Here is a 20,707-nt window from a genome sequence, read left to right as displayed (position 1 = left end):
TGATGAATGTGTTGTTTACTATTTTGCTATGAGAACATCACTTGTTATGTATGTTGATTTGTGTTTGGTGATTGTATGACGACTAAAATATGATGACATTGTTGTTTCGTTGTACTCATATTTGGTTGTGACACTTGAATTTGATGACATAGTTTGCTGTTGGACTGCAATTTGCTTGACGTTTTCGAATGGGAACAAAGCTAACTCAACAAGGCCTCTGCTAATTTATTTATTTATTTATTACCAAGAGGGCCTCTACTATTTATTTATTTATGAGCAAAAGGGGATACCCCCCGCCCCCGATTTCCGTTAATAGAAATCATTAGATGTTCACAACACTACGCCCAGCCTGCTACACATGTTTCATTCATTACTAGTTTCAGCAAATTTCTCATGTCATAGCCACTGAATACATCACGAGTGCTACATGCACTGCAAATAAAGAGACAATCATCCTACAAAGCACATCAATTTTGCCCATTATCTTCACAAGCTCTTTCATCTCCTCATTGCTATCAAGGCCGTTCAACAGCTGTTGCTTGGCCATGATTAGAGGAACTGCATCTTTAACCTTCTGCTCTGCATCTTCCTTTTCTGCCGTTCCTTCAGTTACTTGTCCAACACCCCAACCTGCTGGTATTGGGATTCCTCGGCTAACCAAATAATCAACGTAGTTGCATTCCCCCACATCAGCAACTTCCCAGAAATACAAATCACACGAATATTCCCTTTTCTACATGAATCAAATTGGAAGATCATCAACTAAACTATTAAAAAATCAACAATTAAAAGCAACAGAACAACACTTAAACATATTATTACCCCATGATTTCGGCATTTGTAAAAGACTCGGCCAGGGTTGAGGATTGTGGTTGAGACGCGACGAATGACTCTGTGTGATTTGCAGCAGTGGCACCACACCAACGGCAGCAAGTTGCGATGAGCAACCGGCTGCGGTGCGTGTGCCGGTGGGGGTGTGATGAGACCCACAGGCGATGGTACGGGTGGTGACTTGGCGCATATCTAGTTTTTGCCTATTGAAGAGCAGGTGGACGAGCATGCATCATACATGGTTGATGCGGCTAGAGTTTCTGATGCTAGGCAGAGTAAGTAGAGAAGAGGAGAAGCGAACATTGGATATGTCAGTTTCATTACTTGCAGAGTAGCATAGCACCATATATAGTCATAGTCTAGGTTTGAATTCGAACCAGCTACAGGAGCACATCTCTTTTTTTTCTAAAACTAAACAACGTCTCTTTATTGATACACTAGCTTGTTCTATACGCCTTCTCAAGTCTTTGATTTTTTTTCTTTTTTGTGAGGAAGGAAGGAGGACAAAATTGAGAGTTCCTGGGACTCGGACCCAAGACCTCTTGGTTGAAAACCAAGGGTGCTAGTCACTTATGTGGCGAACATTCCCTGGGAAGAGGACGGAAGACAAACGCATTTTCCTCGCAGTTTTAGTTGTGATGCAAGATCAAACGGTCGCAGTTTTGGGAATGTTATCAGGCGAACAAGCCCGGTTTTTCTATTCTTCCTATATATAAAAAAGTATGCTACTTGATGTCGGCTTAGTCAACAAACGATTGTGCCAACCTTGACCATTGGATTGACATTCAACGTCTGTCGTATTTCTTCAGTCTCTTCTTCCTCCAGCCGCCAAAGCCAAACCAGCGCCGGCGGGACCGCCTGCTTCTGCCTCCCACGGGTGGTTGTGCTGCCGCACACGCATCGTGGCCACATCGCACCCTAAAACTCTGCGCATCTTCCCCGGCTCCTGTTCGTTCTCGTACGAGGCCTCACCATCGTCCTCCGCCTTAGTTCGCTTGCCGTGGCGCCGCCCTCCGGTGTTGTCAACATGGTCAACGACTGAGAGGAATAAGAAGATGATTGTACATGGTGAAGAAGACAGTAGGGACCCAGCAGCGCGCACAGTAATTTTTTTCCGGGACGGAGAAGGGTATCAACTGGGTTGTGCAGGAGCTGTGGCTCGTCTAGCTCAGGCTTTTTATTTCATATGTTTACCACATGACCAGCCCAGTTTTTCTTTCTTTCTGAAAATGGCTAGCTCAGCTATTTTGTTTTTTGCAGAATAACCAACGTAGGCCTACTTGCTTTTCTACGCCCTGCTGGGCCGGAAATCTTTCAAGACGAGGAGGGATGCATTTGGGCTTGCCCAGAAAATGGGCTATAAGTAATAAGAAATGGGCTATAAATAATAATAAATGAGCTGTAAAATTAAAAAACACAGCAAACGGGCAATTAGTCCCAAAATACCTTTTGCTTTTGGATTTTGATATTTTAAATTTCATTGTTTTTGTGTGGGTAAAATTTCATTGGATTTAAATTAAGGTATGTTTAATTTTTAAATTAATTTGAATCTGGCTAGAAATTTCGGGATGTATGCTGTTTGGGACAGATTTGGAGGCTGACTTGTGGGTCTGCTAGGTTGACGTGTACGAAAGGCTTTGTCAACTTAGTCCACAAACGATTCTAGCAGCAGTGACCGTTGGATGTTCATCTGACGACCGTGCTGCTTCTTCAATATCTGATCTTCTTGCTCCAGCCGCCCAAACCAGCGCCGGTGGGACTGCCTTCTCCCGCCTCCCGTGGCCGGCTGTGCTGGCGCACAGGCCGCACCGCCCCACCCTACTCCATTGCTGGCTAGGCCATTCCTCTACTCACCCACACCTCCTGTTATTTTCCGGCGACGGCAGCCGAACCAGTAAACCCTCATACTCCCCACCGTGTGAGCAACCACTGTCGAGTCTTCCCCGGCTCCATGTCTTTCTCTTCCTAGGCCTCGCCATCGTCCACCGCCCTGGCGCTCTCGGCGTGGCGTGGTCAACGAACGGCATCCATTGAAAGTGGATTGTACGTGGAGACGTTGACAGCTGGGTCCACGGCCGCACACATGGAAATGCCTCCTTGTTAGGCACAAAATAATGATTCTTGCACCTGACAGCTAGGACCCATTGGAAGGGCCTCTGTATTTCACGAAAAAAATGTTCCCCCCACTCACAGCTTGGACCCACCAGCTATATCTTCGCACGCAAGGAAGTGCCTCCTCATTAGTCATTACGCAAGTGGTGGCATGGTTATTATGCAAGTGTTAGTAAAGCAAAGATAATCAACACGAAGCTCTTGCCCAACTAGAAAAAATAATAAATTAGCTTTTATTCTATTTCTTCTAGTTAACACTTGCATGTGAGGAACACACGAAAGAGAATTTTTCTTTCTTGAGCAATGAAAACATAAATTATGAAAGTGAAAGGTATGCAAAGACAACACGATACTAGAGTAACTCGCTAAGACCCACGAGTCTCTCCTCGTCAAGTCTCTCAAGCACTTCTTTCAATCATCGCATGCTGAAAGTTTTGTTGTCCAGTGACGGGATTATGCCAATGAAATATTACATGCATAGAGTTTCATTGTGGCTTAAGTTTGAGTACTATGCACCAATATGTTGTATCTTTCTATTAGTATTCATTTATTACCACATACACACACACTTTCCAAGAGAATACCTAATAATGTTCGTTGCAGTGTTGCCACTACGAAAGTTAACACACTCACAACCGAAATTCAAGTCGGAACTCTGGTGAATGGTTCATTGGCCAGCGGAGTTCTTAGCATAACATCAAGAGAGGTGACAAAATCACATTTACACACATAAACACACGTATAATGACAAGGCCATGGCGCCAGCGAGAAGCTAAAGTGCCATGTAAAAATGCAAAATAGATTTTGGCACAATCTTGGGCACCTTTGAACTGGGTTCCTCTGGAGAGCTTAATCCACAAGTGCTATTGAGTCTTTTAAAATTAGCACTATGGGTTGAGTATTGTTAATATCATCTTCTCTACAACTTTTCTCAGCACCCATGTCTTTCTAGAACCTTCTCATATGCATGATTATTCTTTGTTAACATCATTTTCTTTTAAAAACGAGTCTCACGACAGGTCTCGATTATGTAGATTAAACGGAACAAAAGTTATTGAATTAATTTCCCGACGAGAACAAAACATTTGATTTAACCGTCAAGACTTACTCCCACTTAAATATTTCACACATACTACAACTACAACTATTTTAAACAATTCAAATGCAAAGACGGGAGTCGCAGGACATACCTTCATGATCATGAATTTCCATGCTTCTCTTCCTTATGGACACATTCCACGTTGTGCGGCGCAGATCAACTCCGCTCTGAAAATATAAACAAGAATGCGAATGAAAATCCGAGGTAAAAGGAAAAGAGCGAAGCAAAAGAAAACCTTATTCTATTTTTTTGAAAGCTAACTTGCAAAAAGATTGCAACCAACAAGAAAGAAAACAAACCAAAACCAAAACCAGATAAAAAGCAAAGTGGAACAAACCAAGACGAGTGTTTGACAGTGAGCTGAAGTACAACCTCATTATAACTTAAAAATAAATTATGTCACATCTTTATATAGACATGGAAGTAACCTCTGCAAGCTTAAGATTTCGCAAGCCCAAACTCAAGGAGATTATCATGGAGGTGGGTAATATTGTGCCTGTTCTTGGCTCCACTCAGAGAAGTTGTTGGCCATGTACGCAGACGTGTCTCGAAAGGACGCGACGAGGTTGCTCATGTTGTTGATGGAGCCCTTGAAGTTATTGATGTCGGCGTAGGTGGTGTAGGGCACACCCTCTTGTGCATCTTCTTGGGAAAACAATTTCTCGGTTGTTAAGGAAACAAATTATCTCCAAAAGGAGTTTCCCCGCCATTTACTAGTATGCCTCCTTATGAAATACTTCAATCGGAATTCTTGTTTGCTTCCCATGGAGTGGGAGTTTGCTTCTATCTAATCTACACAAAATTTAGTTTTAGATGGTTCTCTTTTAAACACAACAAATTTAGGCTTTCACCTATCCGAGCTTTAGCATCCACGTTTGATGAAATTTGCTGCAATGTTTGTTCTCAATGCAAAAATTTATGATTACGTCGATTGAAAATTGAGCTTCCCTGGTCAATGAAATTTGCTCTAATTTAATAGAATTAGCATTGTATGCATTGGAGACAACAAATTTATGCTCTTGGTTATAACATAATCTTGTGCATCGTGTAAAAACATTTTATATTGCTTCAAAAGCATTAAGAAATTGATTCCATGGGCTAGATAACTTGCTTCAAACGAAAGATTAACTTGTTTCCACTGAGAAGATTTTTTTTGTCTTTCAACTTGGCACATGATTCGAACAAACTAGGATGAGTTTCCAATGAAATAAAATTTTCATCTATCGAAAGGATAATTTGCTTCCATGAACAAGCAGCACAGATATGTAATTATACTTTCATTGCTTGCGTTAATTGTTTTCTACTTGGGTAGCGGTGTATCTCCTCAAGGTGGGGGCGGTGAGCAGAGCACTCATGACAATGATCATGTCGTGTGGCTACAGGAGTTTCTCAATCGTGAGAGCTTTGCGCATCTTGCATTAATGGAGCGTCAATGGAAGGAGACCGGAGGCGATGACCTGCGGTAGCTGCCAATGGGGCACCTCAATGTGTCCATCTCCAAAGGGGTGGTGGGGTGCAAGGGATATAATCTCGGCGGTGCGATGGATGGAGAGATCAGAATGTAGTTGATTAAAAGACTAGATGAAGGGGATCAAATCTGGAGCATCGATGGAGAGCACAGGGGCATCACAGGTGGATGATGTGTTGGGCATTGAGGTGGGTTGCAAGCAAGAGAGGGGAACCAAGGTGAGAAATTTAGTTCGGGGAGAGTAAATAAGCGAGATTAGTGGGATCATGTAGACATGGCTGCATCACAGAGGAAGGTTTGAACAAGGCAAGCGATTACTTGGTATATCTCGGCCGTCAGATGAAAGCTAAATCGATGGTGCATGAGTGGTCTAATGATTTATTTGTGTAGGCTACTGATAGGAAGTGTCTGCCATGGTAGAATCATATGATGGAACTGTGCTATTCTGGTGGGAGGGCCATTTTGGTTCTGGGAGCATGATTTATACTAAATTCAAAATAAATTGTAAATGAGTTTAAAAAATTCTGATTTTTTGTGTGGATGTTCATGTTAGTCTAACAAATACAACAACAAGAACAAGAAACAACAAAGTCTTTAGTCCCGAACAAGTTGGGATAGGTTAGAACTGAAATTCATAAGATCTCGCAACCAACTCATGGTTCTGGCACATGGATAGCAAGCTTCCACACACACATGTTGGTGGCTAGTTCTTTGGTGATACTCCAGTCCTCTAGATCTTTCTTTATGGACTCCTCGCACGTCAAGTTTGGCCTACCCCGACCTGTCTTTAACATTATCAGCACGCTTTTAGTCGTTCGCTATGCACTGGAGGTTCTGTAAGCCTGCGCTGAATATACCCAAACCATCTCATGACGATGTCGGACAAGCTTCTCTTCAATTGATGCTACCCAACTCTATCTCATATATCATCATTTCGGCCCCGATCCTTTCTTGTGTGGCCACACATTCATCTCAACATACGCATCTACACTACCCCCAATTATTGAACATGTCACATTTTAGTCGGCCAACACTCAGCGACATACAACATTGCGGGTCGAATCACCGTACTATAATACCTGCCTTTTAATCTAACAAATGTATTTGACAATTTTCATGGGAAATGAGACAACAATGCTTTGTCGGTAAAAAACAAAATTAAGTGTAACATTTTAAGGTCACATTTGGCGTTCAATTTATTTTTTTGCACGGGTCAAAATACTAAGTTTTTCATTAAAATTCCAGGTAGCATTTGGGTGTGACAATGAATACATCTATTTCTTTTTCAAAAAAATTGGCATTTGCAGAAGGTGTTTTTGACAGACAGGAGCATACGCTCCAAGAGCCGAATTGGATTTTTGTATTCTGGTGACCAAATATGAGCTGGATCGCTTAACTGATGTTAACAAATAATGATGGAGATGAAGCGTTGACAAGCCTCATGTAAGAAAAGCTGATGCAGTCACAAGAAGAATACACAGGGTATGGAGACAAAGCGTGCTTGCATGCCCACTTCTCTCTCTTTCCGGATGGGAAGGAGGAAGAATTGGAGGACACTTTGGGAAAGCAAAAGAAAAAGAAAGGGTGGATTTCATGTTTCTAGGCTTCTTCTTCTTCTTACATGTGTAGGGCAGAAGCGCTGTTTTTGCCGCCTTTACAAGCCAAGCAAATACACACACGAAGTGTAGTACGGACTAGATGCCATGGAGCCGTAGCCGTAGGGTTAAGCGTGGCATCCCAAGGAAGGAACCCGCGAGCGGAGCAATTTCTTGGCTTTGGAGAATGCTAGATCCTCCCATCATCGTCTCGGTCCCATCCTTGTCCGTGATACAGAAGCACGTTTGACATTTAGAAATCACTATACCTGTACGTGCTGTAGATTAGAAGCAAGCAACGTTCGTTCCTGTAGATTCATGCACCTCTGGTCCTGGAATCCCGAAACGAGGATGCCAACGGAACGGTGGTCTAGTTACACTACACCAAGACGCATGGCACGGCATGGCATGCATATCCAAGGAGGCTGCGGCCTGCCGGTTGCTTCGTTGCAGCCATCGTGTCTTCCGGTTCCTGTCGAGAAGGAAGGAGCAAGACGCAGCCCATGCATGCATGTAGCCCGGAACGTGAATGTAATGTACACGTCTGTTCCTTGAGAAATCGTCTTGCAGATGCCATGATGGTCCTCGCGGAGCTTCCCTCCCTCCAGAAGCAGAAACAGAGCATTTCGTTTCGTTCGTCTCCACGCAGTCAAGATCCGCGAATCCTACGCATGGCATTTCATCATTGCGCTCGCGAGCCTCGGCAGGGCGGGATGCAGTTTTGTCATCAGTTAAAGTGCACCACCAACACCAAGGAGGCCAAGAATAAAAACATAAATGGAACTGACTCCCCTTTCATAGCATAAGATACCACTAGAAATTTTTCCGACGGGCATCATGGCCGTGGCCCCTCACCAGATGCACGCTAGGCGCAGGCAGGCAAAGCTCTCCTCCTCCTCGCCTCGGATTCGGTGCTAATGCTGACGGCAGTGCACAGCACAGGCCACGCAACTTTTGGTGCTTAAACTAGCTTTGCCTGGCCCTTTCCTAATTATAACGAGATTAAAGGCCTAAAGCCAAGCAAAGGTCAGACTAAACAATGCTTTGCCACCCCCTTTTCCTCCTCAGGGCGTCCGTCAAAGCTAGTGTAGCTTTGGGCCCTTTTCCCCTCGCCTCGCCTCGCATCGCACACAGGCGCACAGGTGGTGTGGATGGGGTCGGGGATAAACAGGGGGAAGTAAACGAACGAAAGGCGCAACAAAAGAAAGCAAAAACGAGCATGGAGATAAACAAAGGCGCCGTAAACAAAGCCGAAAGAAATGGGCGCAGCGCGGTTCCCCGAGCAGCCGAGACCTCACAAGAGAATCACGCGCAGATCTTTGTCCTCGCCAGTCGCCACCCACATCGTACGTACACACATCGCTCTTGTGCAATTTCCGGCCCCGTCTCCACCAGCACCGGCTCATCACCCATCATGGCGCCGCGGAAGGAGCGCCTTTTCAGCTTTCCCGAGATCCAAACCTTCCGTTTCCCCTCTGCTTTGCTTGGCACAAGCAAGAAGAGAACAGCTTCCTTTTACACGAGACGAAACAGCCAAGAAGGAACCATTACGTACGCCAAGTTCTTGCACGAACAAGAGGCCGAATTTTAGCATCTCCTTCTACGTGTGCGTGTGCACATATTCAAGCGACAGTTGGGCGGGGCCATGGAAATGGAAGCAATTATACACCATGATTCATGCTCTCTGTCAATAGGCTAGGAGTGGACTAGGAGTGAAGTGCCTAACTACACACACGAAAGGTCGTGTTACAGCTTACAAGTCTCTTGTACAATGCGAAAAGATGAATAAGGAAAAAAAAAGAACGAACGAAAGTAGGATTAAACTGGCACGACTGCACGACGCTTGTACATGTGGGAGGTGGTTAAAAGAGCCTAAAAGGAGCTCTTTCGGCCTTTCCCCACGCCTAAACTACTTACAAAAGAACTCACTCACACACAAAAGAAGATCTCGCTAGCTTCCCTTCCTAAACCACCGCATGCTCTTCAAGCTTTAACAATTCTTTTTGTACTACTTCGTTTTTCATTGCCTCCTTTGCGAAATTCAGCGCGAAACTTCCTCCACGATTCCGAAGCGAAATGGTGGGTGGGAAAGCATGCGAACCCACTGGGAAAAATAGCTTTGAGAGTGCAAGTTATGTTCCTGGGTCACTCCGGGACCGCAGCAGCGACGAATCGCGCTCCGACATGGACGCTGCACATAGCAAAGTGAAACGCACGTCAGGACAACCGCTTCATCAACCAACGAGTTCACGGAGGCAAGGAACGAAGCCAGCGGTCACGCACCACGGTGGATCGACTCCTTGCAGTGCGCGATGGCGCCCGCGATGCCGTCCTGCTGCTCCAGGAGCGAGTCGTCCCGGCGAGCTGGCGACGACGACTGCGCCGCGGACACCGAGCGGCTCTTCCGCAGCCGGACGTCCACGGCAGCAGCAGCGCCAGGCGCCACCCTCCTCAACCGCCTCGAGATCTTGCTCAGGCACCGCCTGATCGCGTCGGCCGAGGGCGCCCTCCTGGCTTCCTCCTGGTCTTGGTCCGGCGAGCCGTGCGCATACGCGGGGAAGAGCCTCGCCGAGCGCGTGCTGTTGGAGCTCCGGGAGAAGCTGGCGCGGCCGCCGTAGAAGGCGGCCTTGGCGGATCCGAAGCTCAGCGTGCGCAGCTTCCCGCGCCCGCTGGTGCTGAACCGCGCGGCGTCGCCGCTGGGCTCAGACGCGCAGAACTTGGCCGGCGGGGGCGCTCCCCCCCACCCGCAGCGGCTGAAGGAGAGGCGCTCGTCGTAGGACGGCGACGCGGAGCAGCTCCGCTGCAGCAGGATGACGAAGTCGACCTCGCCGGCGCAGGAGGAGTCCTCGGACTCGGAGCTGGACTCGGCGCTGGACGCTGGCGCGGAGGCGGAGCAGCACGACAGGTCGAGGTCGAAGAACGGGCCCTCGTCCTCGCCGTAGCCGCACGGGCACGGGGTGGCCGGCGCCGTCGCGCTCGCTCTGATCGTGGACACGGCGCGGCGGCGGAAACGCCGCGCCGCGAGCAGGCGGAGGATGTGCATGAGCGCGCTCCCGTGCCTCGCTCTGGAGTCTGGACGTGCGTGTGAGTGTGCGTGCGGCTTTGGCGTTTGCGTGGGTGGTGGACTGGTGGTGTGGTGGTGGTGGTGGTGGTGGTGGTGCTCGTGGCTTTTAAACGGGAGCGGCAAAGGCAGATGTGTGTAACTTTGAAGAACGGAATTGCTATTTATCATCCGGATGAAATTAATTGGACTTCATCCGTTTTTCCGAGCGTCCGATCTCTGTCACGAGATTCGTACTTTTTTCCGTCCACTTTGACCCGTGCCGGTGTGTCCTTCCCGCAGAAACACGTGTTCCCTTCTCCTCGCAACCAGAATAGAGGAGAGAGAGAGAGAGAGAGAGAGATCCATGGAGATTCTCCCCTGTCCCTCGATTCGCTAGGGTGCCCCGGCGTCCAGCGCTCTCCCTCCGGCCGCCCAACCCCCTCCTGCTTCTCCGATGTCCGTGCCAGAAGGGCAGCATATCTCGGCCGCCATACCCAACCCCGGCCTCCATTTCCCCCGCCGGCATTTATGGTCCTGTGATTTGGTATGTTCGTCGATTATGACCTGATCTATCCCCCATTCGCTAGGGGTTGTTGTTAGTTGTGTGTAGGATTTCACGGTCAGATCTATTCCCCTTTCGTCCGTAGTGTGTGGTAATTTCCCGCTGGTGTGTTGAATCTCGTCTGTCATGTGAGCTGCATTGTCTTGTTGAATTCAGCTAGTTGTCATGCGCCTTGACATGCGGGGATCCTAATTTCATCCATGTCCATGTTGCTGTCGGACGTGATGATGTTTCTTTTAGTTCAGAACCCTTGCTTTTGCTTGTACGGATGGATGGATGGGATCCTCATTTGTTTCCTCGCCCTCACCTACCTACCAACCAAACTAGTCTACTGCCATTGCCACTGCCAGGCTACTACTAATAATCACAACCACCACCCTGACAACTAAAGTATATATTACACTGTAATTTCAGTCCATTTTCATTGTTTACAATGAAGTAGTTTTGTAAATGTGTATGCTGCTCCGTTCAATTTCATTCAGTTAGTCTCATGCCAAGTCATTTTGGTATATATTTTCAGGAAATTCCACTCAATCTGTGCATGTACATTCCTGAATTCCAATTCAGAAATTTCAAGAATTACATTTTGTTACTGGATTTTACACTGTAACTCTAATTGGATTTACAATGTAATTCTTAGTGTATTTTATTGATTTCTTACAGTGTAATCCTTAGTGGAATTACAGTGTAATTCTCAGCGGATCTACACTGTAATTCTCAGCGGATTTATACAGTAATCCTTAGTGGAATTACAGTGAATTTTCTTAGTCGATACACTGTAATTCTAATTGGATTTACATTCTTTTTCACTGTAATTTTATTTTTTAGTGAATCTTCACTGTAATTCGTAGTGCTCTTGTAATGTAATACTTTAGTTGGTTTTACAGTGTAATTCCTCAATGGTTTTGCACTGTAATTTTTGGTGCATTTTGCAATGTATGTTAGTGGATTTCACAGTGTAACTCTCAATGGATTTACACTGTAATTCTTTATTTTGAATTTTACAGTGTAATTCTTAGTGGATTCACACTGTAATTCTTAGTGTTTTTACTGTGTAAATCTTTGTGCATTGTACTGTATTTACTTATCTTATCAGTGATTTTTACACTGGTTATCATATTGGATTTCATTGTAAGTGTAGGACTTCTCTTGCAACTGTTGATTGCTTTTAGTTCATTTTAAATCTTTTCTTAGGTTTCTGTTGTTGTCATGCTTGATGCTAATCTTAGTTTTTGGTATTTTTGCAGGGTGTTTTATGGATAGTTGCATGATAATGTCCGGTTAGTTCTTTTTTTCCAGTTTTATTTGTGTATTTTATTTCGTCAGATCATCTTATTTGTGTGTAATCCAGTGATGATGTATTGATTGGAATATTTCTTGTACTGTTCATTTTACCCCCTTTTAGCTCAGTTGATGTGATTAATTGTATACCCTTGTAATTAGCTATTTTATACTCCCTCAGTAAAGAAATATAAGAGCGTTTAGATCACTCAAGTAGTGATCTAAACGCTCTTATATTAGATTACGGAGGGAGCATTTTAGCACATTACACTTTTATGGAAGTATTTGTATTTTTTGATTTAGTTCATGTGTTCTTTTTGTTATATTGTCTTTGCCTGACCCATTTATGTATCTGGTAATGGGTATGTAGTAAGCATTTTCGTTTTGTATTTTTTGTATAATGTTTATCCTTTATGCCATATTTCTCAGTATGTTTTTCTTCTATGTGATTTATATATATTAGGGAATAGTTTAATCTATGGGTAGACTCGGGAAGTGTTTTCGTAAGGGTATTCATTCTGCTTGTTCCGAAGAGCAAGGTGATTCAGATGGTGATCCTTTTGTGCCCAATGATTTTGCTGAGGACGATTCTTTCCAAGTTTCCGAGGTCCTTCTCTTTTTTGCTTGTGTTTTCTTTTTTCCGTTTTGTATATTGTTTTTGTGGCTTAGCTTATTTGGTCCAGTAGTTTATTCTCTTTATGTTCTTTTGTATTTATGCAGGATGGTGAAATGGATAACCCTGAGTGTGAAAAAGCTTATATGATTTCTATGTGTCCCACGTAAGTGTGTTGTTGTATTTGTCGTATTTTTATGCCATGTTCATTCTAGATTGAGCATTTTTCTTCATCTGACATATACTTGTGTGACCTGAAGAATCTGCTATTTGTTATCACTTTTATATATTCTTTTTGTTTCTTTCTACTAGAGTAAGTGCCTTCTAGTGTCAGTGCTTTTAGCCTGATCGTGTTACTCATTTTTTCTGTTAATTTCTATTTTCAGTGTTTATGTTAATGCTAATCAATATTCAGTGTTAACAAGTATCGGTTCATAGCAGTTGACACTTCCAAAGTTACTTATACCCAGTCATTCAATCACAGCTATTTATGAACATGGAGGAAGTGTCCAAACTGTTAGATCAAAGTTTCTTAACAGTGTTTAGTTTTTCAGTTTCCAAAGTTTGTGGAAATAGTCATATATTCTCTCAACTGCAGTAATCCTCAACCTTGTATATTTTCAACTAGTTTTACCTAAATGGAATTGCTAGCCTAGTAGTGTGTTTTTGCCAAAATGGAATTCCTAGCCTAGTGATCTTGAGCGTGTTTTTGTCCCTTGTAGTATGTTCTTTTTTTGCAAATTCAGAAACCTATGACCTGGGCATCTAGTTTTTAGTATATAGTGGTCTTGTGATTATAGACTAGCTGTACATGTGACCATATCCTAGTTGTTCCTAGTATTTGTGCTGGTTCCTTCTTTTGTGTGCTTATATTCTCTTTTCCATCTGTTCTTTCTTCCAGATTTCTTCAGGCAGGAGAGAGACGATAGGAGGTGATGAATGCACAGGAGGGGGGAGAGGGATGTTTTGCTTGTGTTTTTCCTACTTCTCCAGCCATGTTGTTGACGTTTGTCTCCCAGATTTTGGAGGAATCGCCCTCTCTGGTGGCGCTTCACCATGTTCGTCCTCCTATATGTGGTTGTACTTGTACCAGTGCATTTTGTCAGTGTAGTTAACTTTGTTTAGTGGATTTTACACTGTAAAGCTGATAAAATTACAGTGTATTTATTAGTGGTTTTACAGTGTTTTTATAAGCGGATTTGCACTGTAATTCCTATCTGGATTTACACTGTAATTCTTCTCTAGGTTTACAGTGTAATTCTGGCTGGTTTTACAGTGTAGTTCTTTGTCGATATTGCAGCTTTGATATGATTTACACTGTAAATCTTAGTTCAATTTCAGTGTACTTTTAGGTTATTTTACACTGTAATTCTTAGTGGATTACAGTGCATTGTAAAGTGGATTTTACTCTGTAATTCTTTAGTGTATTTGTTAGTGTAATTTTAGTACTTCCTCAGTGGAATTCGTACTGTTATTTAAGCAGTATTTACAGTGTAATTCCTTTTGTGTATTTCATGCGGAATTGTTAGAGTATTTTTGGTGGATCCATAGTGTAAATCCACTGAAGATTTACAGTGTACTTTTGGTGGATTTTACACTGTTTTTTTTTCAAGTTTCATTACCAGTGGAATTTCAGTATCTTTTTGGTGGAGTTACTATGCATTTTTAGTGGTTTCTGCACTGCCATTTTCAGTGGTATTGTTAGTGTATTTTTAGCCCTTTGTATAGTTGATTCACAGCAACAACGACTGTCATTATTCGTGTGGTTAGATGTCATCAGTTTTGATCCTTGTGCGGGTTGGAAAAGTGTAGCGTGTGGACTCGTTAAAGCCTGCTGCGCAACGATTTGCGGGACAGAAAGAGCTGGGGACACGGGACAGGGGACACTTGTCATCCTTTAGTTGGCTGAAAAATATGGATGAAAGCGAATTTGATTTCATCCGGATGTAGATTAGACAGTCCCTTGAAGAAAGGCTCGGGGTTTTCTTCGTTTGCGGTTTCGTTCTACTAAGTTTGTTGGTCTTCACTTTCAGTGATGAATGAATTTCATTAATTTCAGCAGGCACTGAAATATTTACCTTTCGGCCAAAATATTTAAGCAATTTCAGTGGTACACATGAATTCAAATACTTTTCGAAAATATTTTCAATTTTTAAAAAATCTAACTGTCTTCAGATGATTATTTGGGCCTTTCGATCGAAAAGCATACTGAACTCACTGAATTTCGGTGATTTGGTTGCTGCTGATTTCTGAAACTGAAACTGAAAACCACGCGTGGCCGAAGCATGCAACAGCTCCTGCTCCGGGAGACTGACTAGGATTTTCTAGGCTGAAATGTCATGGTATTGCGCGTTTCCGGCGATGAAAAACAGGAATGCCGGTCAATGACCAAACCACAAGTCGGTGAGGCTCACAACAAATTCTTCGTGGCCCGGGTCTGATGCTAGTCTTTTCTTTGTGTGTGACGCTAGTAGTTGTGGAGAAGCATGCCAAATTGTCAATGTCCCGGATTTTACTTTTGTCTCATCCCCACCCACCCAATATCCAGAGGATGCATGTGGCGTACCATTCTGCACCGTTCATCATGTTGCATTACCGACTAGCTAAGCAAAGTCCGAAAATAATAAATAAACTAAACAAATGTGATGTGCACTGCGGTTGTGGGATACATATATTTTGTCAGTCGTTTCGATCCTTTCTCGCTTGCAAAAGAATAACGCTTTCTTTTTGTGGAAAGGGCGATCCGGGGATGTACGTTTCGTGTTTATAACTCGTCGCCTCATGATCGATATTGATGACCGGTGACACAAAGTTGAAGTTGATGCTAACCAGGGCACTGTATCCATACAAAAATGAGAACTGCGGCAAGGTCCTCGCTTTCTTGAAAGAAATCATGGCTGGTAGTACGGTTTCAAGTGATATTTTTTGGTTCGTGGCCCCTGGGGGACAGGCTACTTGTGTGTTTATCATAGTACTGGCATGTCCTGTGTGTGCAATGCATGGAAAGAGAAGAGACGCGAGAGCCCTCCCGTCCGGTCCCGGGGCCAGCCAAAGTTGCAAGGCCACACCGCACACAGAAGCTTCATAAAAGGAGTAAAACATCTGCTCTACCACAGAATTTCAATTTTGTTGCGGTGGAGTGGGCAGCGAAAGAATGGCCTGCTGCTGCGTTCGATGGGAATTGACGACGGGCTGGCGCCAGGAGAGGAGAGGGGCGCTGCAGCCTGCAGGCAGGCGCAGCGGCAGACGAAGCGCAGCACGCACTTGACTAGATGAGATGATGAGTCCAAGTCCATGGCGCAAGCTTTTACAGCCTTTTCCGCCTGCGGTCTTCTTTCTTCCCTTCCCTTCCCTTCCCTCTCCGTCTCCTCGTCTGGTCCAGCCCGTCTACAGTGCGTCGGGTCAAAAACTGCAATTATTCGGCTTGACCGACCCGGGCCAGTGGTGGAAGCGCCGGAGCGGTACAGTACTAGTCTAGACAGACACCGGGGTCCGTCGTGAACTGGACGTACCACGGTCTACAACCACCCTATATGCTTCAAGCGCTTTCAGGGCATCTCTGCAACCACAAATTTCCTCCGGTGCCGGTTCACGTAAATTCAAGTTCTAATGTATTCCGATTCACCGGATCACATGCCCTATCACAATCAAAAAGAGACAAATATGTTTAGTTTTTACATGTCTGAATCCAAAAAAATATCAGTTCGGTAGTCCGTGCATTTCTGCGCTGCCGGACCAGCAATCCCAGTCGTCTGCTCCTCGATCAAGGAGGTGTCATCCCCGCCGTGTAGACAGCCTTTGCCTCCGCGTCCACGTCCACATCCGCGTACGCCTCCGCCGCATCCTCATTCTTTCGCCGCCGCCTGTTGAGTATATGGTTTTGCATGTATATTGTATATCATGGCCCACCTCCTAGTCATTGTATAGTAAAGATCAAGGCCCACGTTGTATGCCCATATATACATGTTTATGCACCCGATCAATACATCGAAAGTTGCATTGCCAAAAGTTATTTCTCAACATGGTATCATACCTTCGATCCTGACCTAAGCCGCCGCCGCTGCCGCCGCGTTCTCCCCACGACGCCGCGCCGCCGCCCCGTGTCGCAGCCGCCGCCCTCCCACCTAACTCCTGCTTCCGCCTCCCTCCTCTAACCCTAGTCGCCGTCGTTGTTGCCATCCCCATAGTCGCCGCCGCCAATCCGTTTGCCGGTCTCGACCCCGTCCTCATCCGCGATCTCAACATCCTCGGTTGGGTTCCCGCCATCCTTACCACCACACATCCACCCACTATGCTTAGAAGACATACTTCTCCCTTGTGTTCCGTGAGTACAATCTCCGGGATCACATCGATGGCTCCGTGGACTCCCGCTTCATGGTGAATGATGACGAATGGATGACCATCGACGCCACTCTCATCCGCTGGTTCGACACCACCATCTTGAAGGACCTCTTCCACATGGTGGTCTCTAACGAGGATGACGCTCACGCCGTCTGGACTAAGCTCAATGGCCTCTTCACCAACAACAAGCTTCAGCGTAAGGTTTTCTTGCACGACGAGTTTTTTGGGTGTCAGCAGCACGACTCGTCAATCGACAACTATTGCACGCGCCTCAAGAAGCTTTCCGATGAGCTCCTTGACCTCGGTGAGAAGGTCTCTGACGAGCTTCTTCTCAGTACACTCACCGCCGGCTTGAACGACGATTTCGGGAACACCGGCTCCAACCTCACCCTCATCCCCAACCCGACTTTTCCCAAGGTCGTGGCGTACCTGAAGCTGGAGGAATGACGGATGAACATGACGCGCACTCGGGCCAACCACACCGCCCTCGCCGCTGGTACCACCCGCGGCGGTGCCCCGCTCGCCCGTCCCTGTTGTGGGAACGGATCTGACAATAGAGGTAGGGGTACGTAGGAGAGTGCAGAGCCTAGCTACGGCGAAGTTGTACACTCGGATTTACGAGTTTAGGCCCCTCTCGGAATAGGTAACGACCCTACGTCTCAGTGCTGCAGGAGCTTTGTTGTATGGAGTGTTGAGTTATAGGGGGTGTGAACCCTTGTGCAGGAGGAGAGGGGCGGCTTATAAAGAGTCTGATGACCCCTCATCGACCCTGGTTACACAAGGGTTCAATGAGACAATAAAGGTACGAGCGTTACTAGTAATGCCTATGTTTAATGATCTTTATAGCAACGGACTGGTCGCTCAACCGTTGCCATCCTGGAGTGGCTCTAGATCTTCTGTTCTTCGAGTGAAATCAGGTTCTCCGAGTGAATCAGGACGGTCGAGTGATGGAGCAGTGACCGAGTGGATCTTGTGTCGAGTGACTTGTATGCTGTGGCATTTCCAGTCGACGGTTCTTTTCTAGTTTTGTGAGTCTTGGGTTCATATATGCAGCGCCCTTGGGTAGGGTGGTCAGGCCAGGCCTATGACCTTATCCTGGGTACATGTCATCGTCAGGCCCGGGCCCCTACCAGGCGCCGCCCCCGCTGGGGTTCCCCTTCCCGCAGCAGCCGACTCCACAGCCGGCCCCCGCCGATCGTCGCCGAGGCGGCTGCAAGCAGCAAGCGCCCGCGGGCACCTAGGGAGGGGTGCCTCGCCCGCCGTAGCAGTACCAGCCGGCGCCCTGGCACGCTGGGCAGAACCCGTGGACGGGGGTCGTCCACGCGTACTCCATGCCCGTTCCGCGCTCCCTCATCCCCGGCTCCTTCAGCGCCCGTCCGGTAACCCACCAGGCGTTGCATGCGGCTCCATAGTCGTACGCGCCCTCGCTGCCCTATGGCTACTCAGTGCCCTATGGTCGCTCCCTCTGGCCGGAGGGTTTCCCCCGCTCCTTGCGGCGCATCCAATGCAGCCATAGCCTTCGGCTCCGGTGCCCTGGGATCCCGCGCTGCTAGCGGCACTGCACTCGGCTCCCATGCCACAGAACTGCACCGGCGGGGGTGACTGGTACATGAATACTACCGCTACGGCTCATATGGCTTCCTACCCTAGTAACCTCCTCACCGCTCACCCGATCCACACCGCCACTGGCATTACTGTGAGTGGCAGTTTTTTCCTCCCCATTACACATGTTGGTCATTGGTACGTCCATTTTGCATCATGCTTTTATATCAATATTTATTGCATTATGGGCTATTATTACACATTATATCACAATACTTATGCCTTTTTATCTCTTATTTTATAAGGTTTACATGAAGAGGGAGAATGCCGGCAGCTAAAATTCTGGACTAGAAAAGGAGCAAACATTAGAGACCTATTCTACACAACTCCAAAAGTCCTGAAACTTCATGGAGAATTATTTTGGAATGTATAAAAAATATTGGGCGAAGAAAGCACCTGAGGGGGGCCACCTGCCATCCACAAGGGTGGAGGGCGTGCCCTACCCTCCTGGGCGCGCCCCCTACCTTATGGGCCACCTGGCAGGCCCCCGACGCCAATCTTCTGCTATATGGTGTGTTTTGACCTAGAAAAAATCAGAAGGAAGCTTTCGGGACGGAGCGCTGCCGTCTTGAGGCGAAACTTGGGCAGAACCAATCTAGGGCTCCGGTGGAGCTGTTCTGTCGGGGAAACTTCCCTCCGGGAGGGGGAAATCGAAGCCATCGTCATCACCAACAATCCTCTCATCGAGAGGGGGTCAATCTCCATCAACATCTTCACCGGTACCATCTCCTCTCAAACCCTAGTTCATCTCTTGTATCTGATCTTTGTCTCAAAACCTCAGATTGGTACCTATGGGTTGCTAGTAGTGTTGATTACTCCTTGTAGTTGATGCTAGTTGGTTTATTCGGTGGAAGATCATATGTTCGATCCTTAATGATAATTAATACTCCTCTGATTATGAACATAAATATGCTTTGTGAGTAGTTACGTTTGTTCCTGAGGACATGGGAGAAGTCTTGTTATAACTAATCATTTGAATTTGGTATTTGTTTTTTATTTTGATGAGATGTATGTTGTCTTTCCTCTAGTGGTGTTATGTGAACGTCGACTACATGACACTTCACCATTATTTGGGCCTAGGGGAAGGCATTGGGAAGTAATAAGTAGATGATGGGTTGCTAGAGTGACAGAAGCTTAAACCCTAGTTTATGCGTCGCTTCGTAAGGGGCTGATTTGGATCCATATGTTTCATGCTATGGTTAGATTTATCTTAATTCTTCTTTCATAGCTGCGGATGCTTGCAAGAGGGATTAATCATAAGTGGGAGGCTTGTCCAAGGAAGGGCAGAACCCAAGCACTGATCCACCCACATATCAAATTATCGAAGTAACGAACGTGAATCATATGAGTATGATGAAAACTAACTTGACAATAATTCCCATGTGTCCTCGGGAGCGCTTTGCTTTATATAAGAGTTCGTCCAGGCTTGTCCTTTGCTACAAAAAGGATTGGGCCACCTTGCTGCACCTTAGTTACTTTTGTTACTTGTTACCCGTTATGAATTATCTCATCATACAACTATCTGTCATCGATAATTTCAGTGCTTGCAGAGACTACCTTGCTAAAAACCGCTTGTCATTTCCATCTGCTCCTCGTTGGGTTCGACACTCTTAATTATCAAAAGGACTATGATAGATCCCCTATACTTGTGGGTCATCAAGACTCTTTTCTGGCGCCATTGCAGGGGAGTGAAGCACCTTTGGTAAGTGGAATTTGGTAAGCAAACATTTATATAGTGTGCTGAAATTTACTGTCACTTGTTACTATGGAAAATAATCCTTTGAGGGGCTTGTTTGGGGTATCTTCACCTCGACCGGAAGAGCAAAGAGTTGCTTCTCAACCTACTGCACCTACTGAAAATATTTATTATGAAATTCCTTCGGGTATGATAGAGAAACTGCTAGCTAATCCTTCTGCAGGATGTCGGTGTCAAAACTGGCAAATCTCGGGTAGGGGGTCCCGAACTGTGCGTCTAAGGCGGATGGTAACAGGAGGCAGGGGACATGATGTTTACCCAGGTTCGGGCCCTCTTGATGGAGGTAATACCCTAGGTCCTACTTGATTGATCTTGATGATATGAGTATTACAAGAGTTGATCTACCATGAGATCGTAGAGGCTAAACCCTAGAAGCTAGCCTATGGTATGATTGTATGTTGTCC

At 45.8% G+C, this 20,707-nt stretch overlaps 1 protein-coding gene and 1 long non-coding RNA gene across 2 annotated transcripts; one reads left to right on the top strand and one right to left on the bottom strand.

The window, feature by feature from the left end:
- Positions 1-8,905: 8,905 nt before the first annotated feature.
- Positions 8,906-10,295, bottom strand: LOC123061530 (uncharacterized). The gene is made up of 2 exons (XM_044484665.1): positions 9,389-10,295; positions 8,906-9,296 (listed from the first exon to the last, which is right to left on the bottom strand). Exons 1-2 carry the CDS (start codon positions 10,146-10,148, stop codon positions 9,238-9,240), a joined length of 819 nt encoding a protein of 272 aa, XP_044340600.1. The 5' UTR covers positions 10,149-10,295; the 3' UTR covers positions 8,906-9,237.
- Positions 10,296-10,430: 135 nt separating this feature from the next.
- LOC123061532 (uncharacterized) lies at positions 10,431-14,078 on the top strand. Its single transcript, XR_006429104.1, has 5 exons — positions 10,431-10,692; positions 11,958-11,990; positions 12,455-12,598; positions 12,712-12,770; positions 13,506-14,078. It is a non-coding gene; the product is annotated as an uncharacterized lncRNA (long non-coding RNA).
- The last annotated feature ends 6,629 nt before the right edge of the window (positions 14,079-20,707 follow it).

The sequence above is a fragment of the Triticum aestivum genome, chromosome 3A (assembly GCF_018294505.1).
Source record: "Triticum aestivum cultivar Chinese Spring chromosome 3A, IWGSC CS RefSeq v2.1, whole genome shotgun sequence".
Classification (NCBI taxonomy): Eukaryota; Viridiplantae; Streptophyta; class Magnoliopsida; order Poales; family Poaceae; genus Triticum; species Triticum aestivum.
This window is presented reverse-complemented; position numbering and strand designations above follow the sequence as displayed.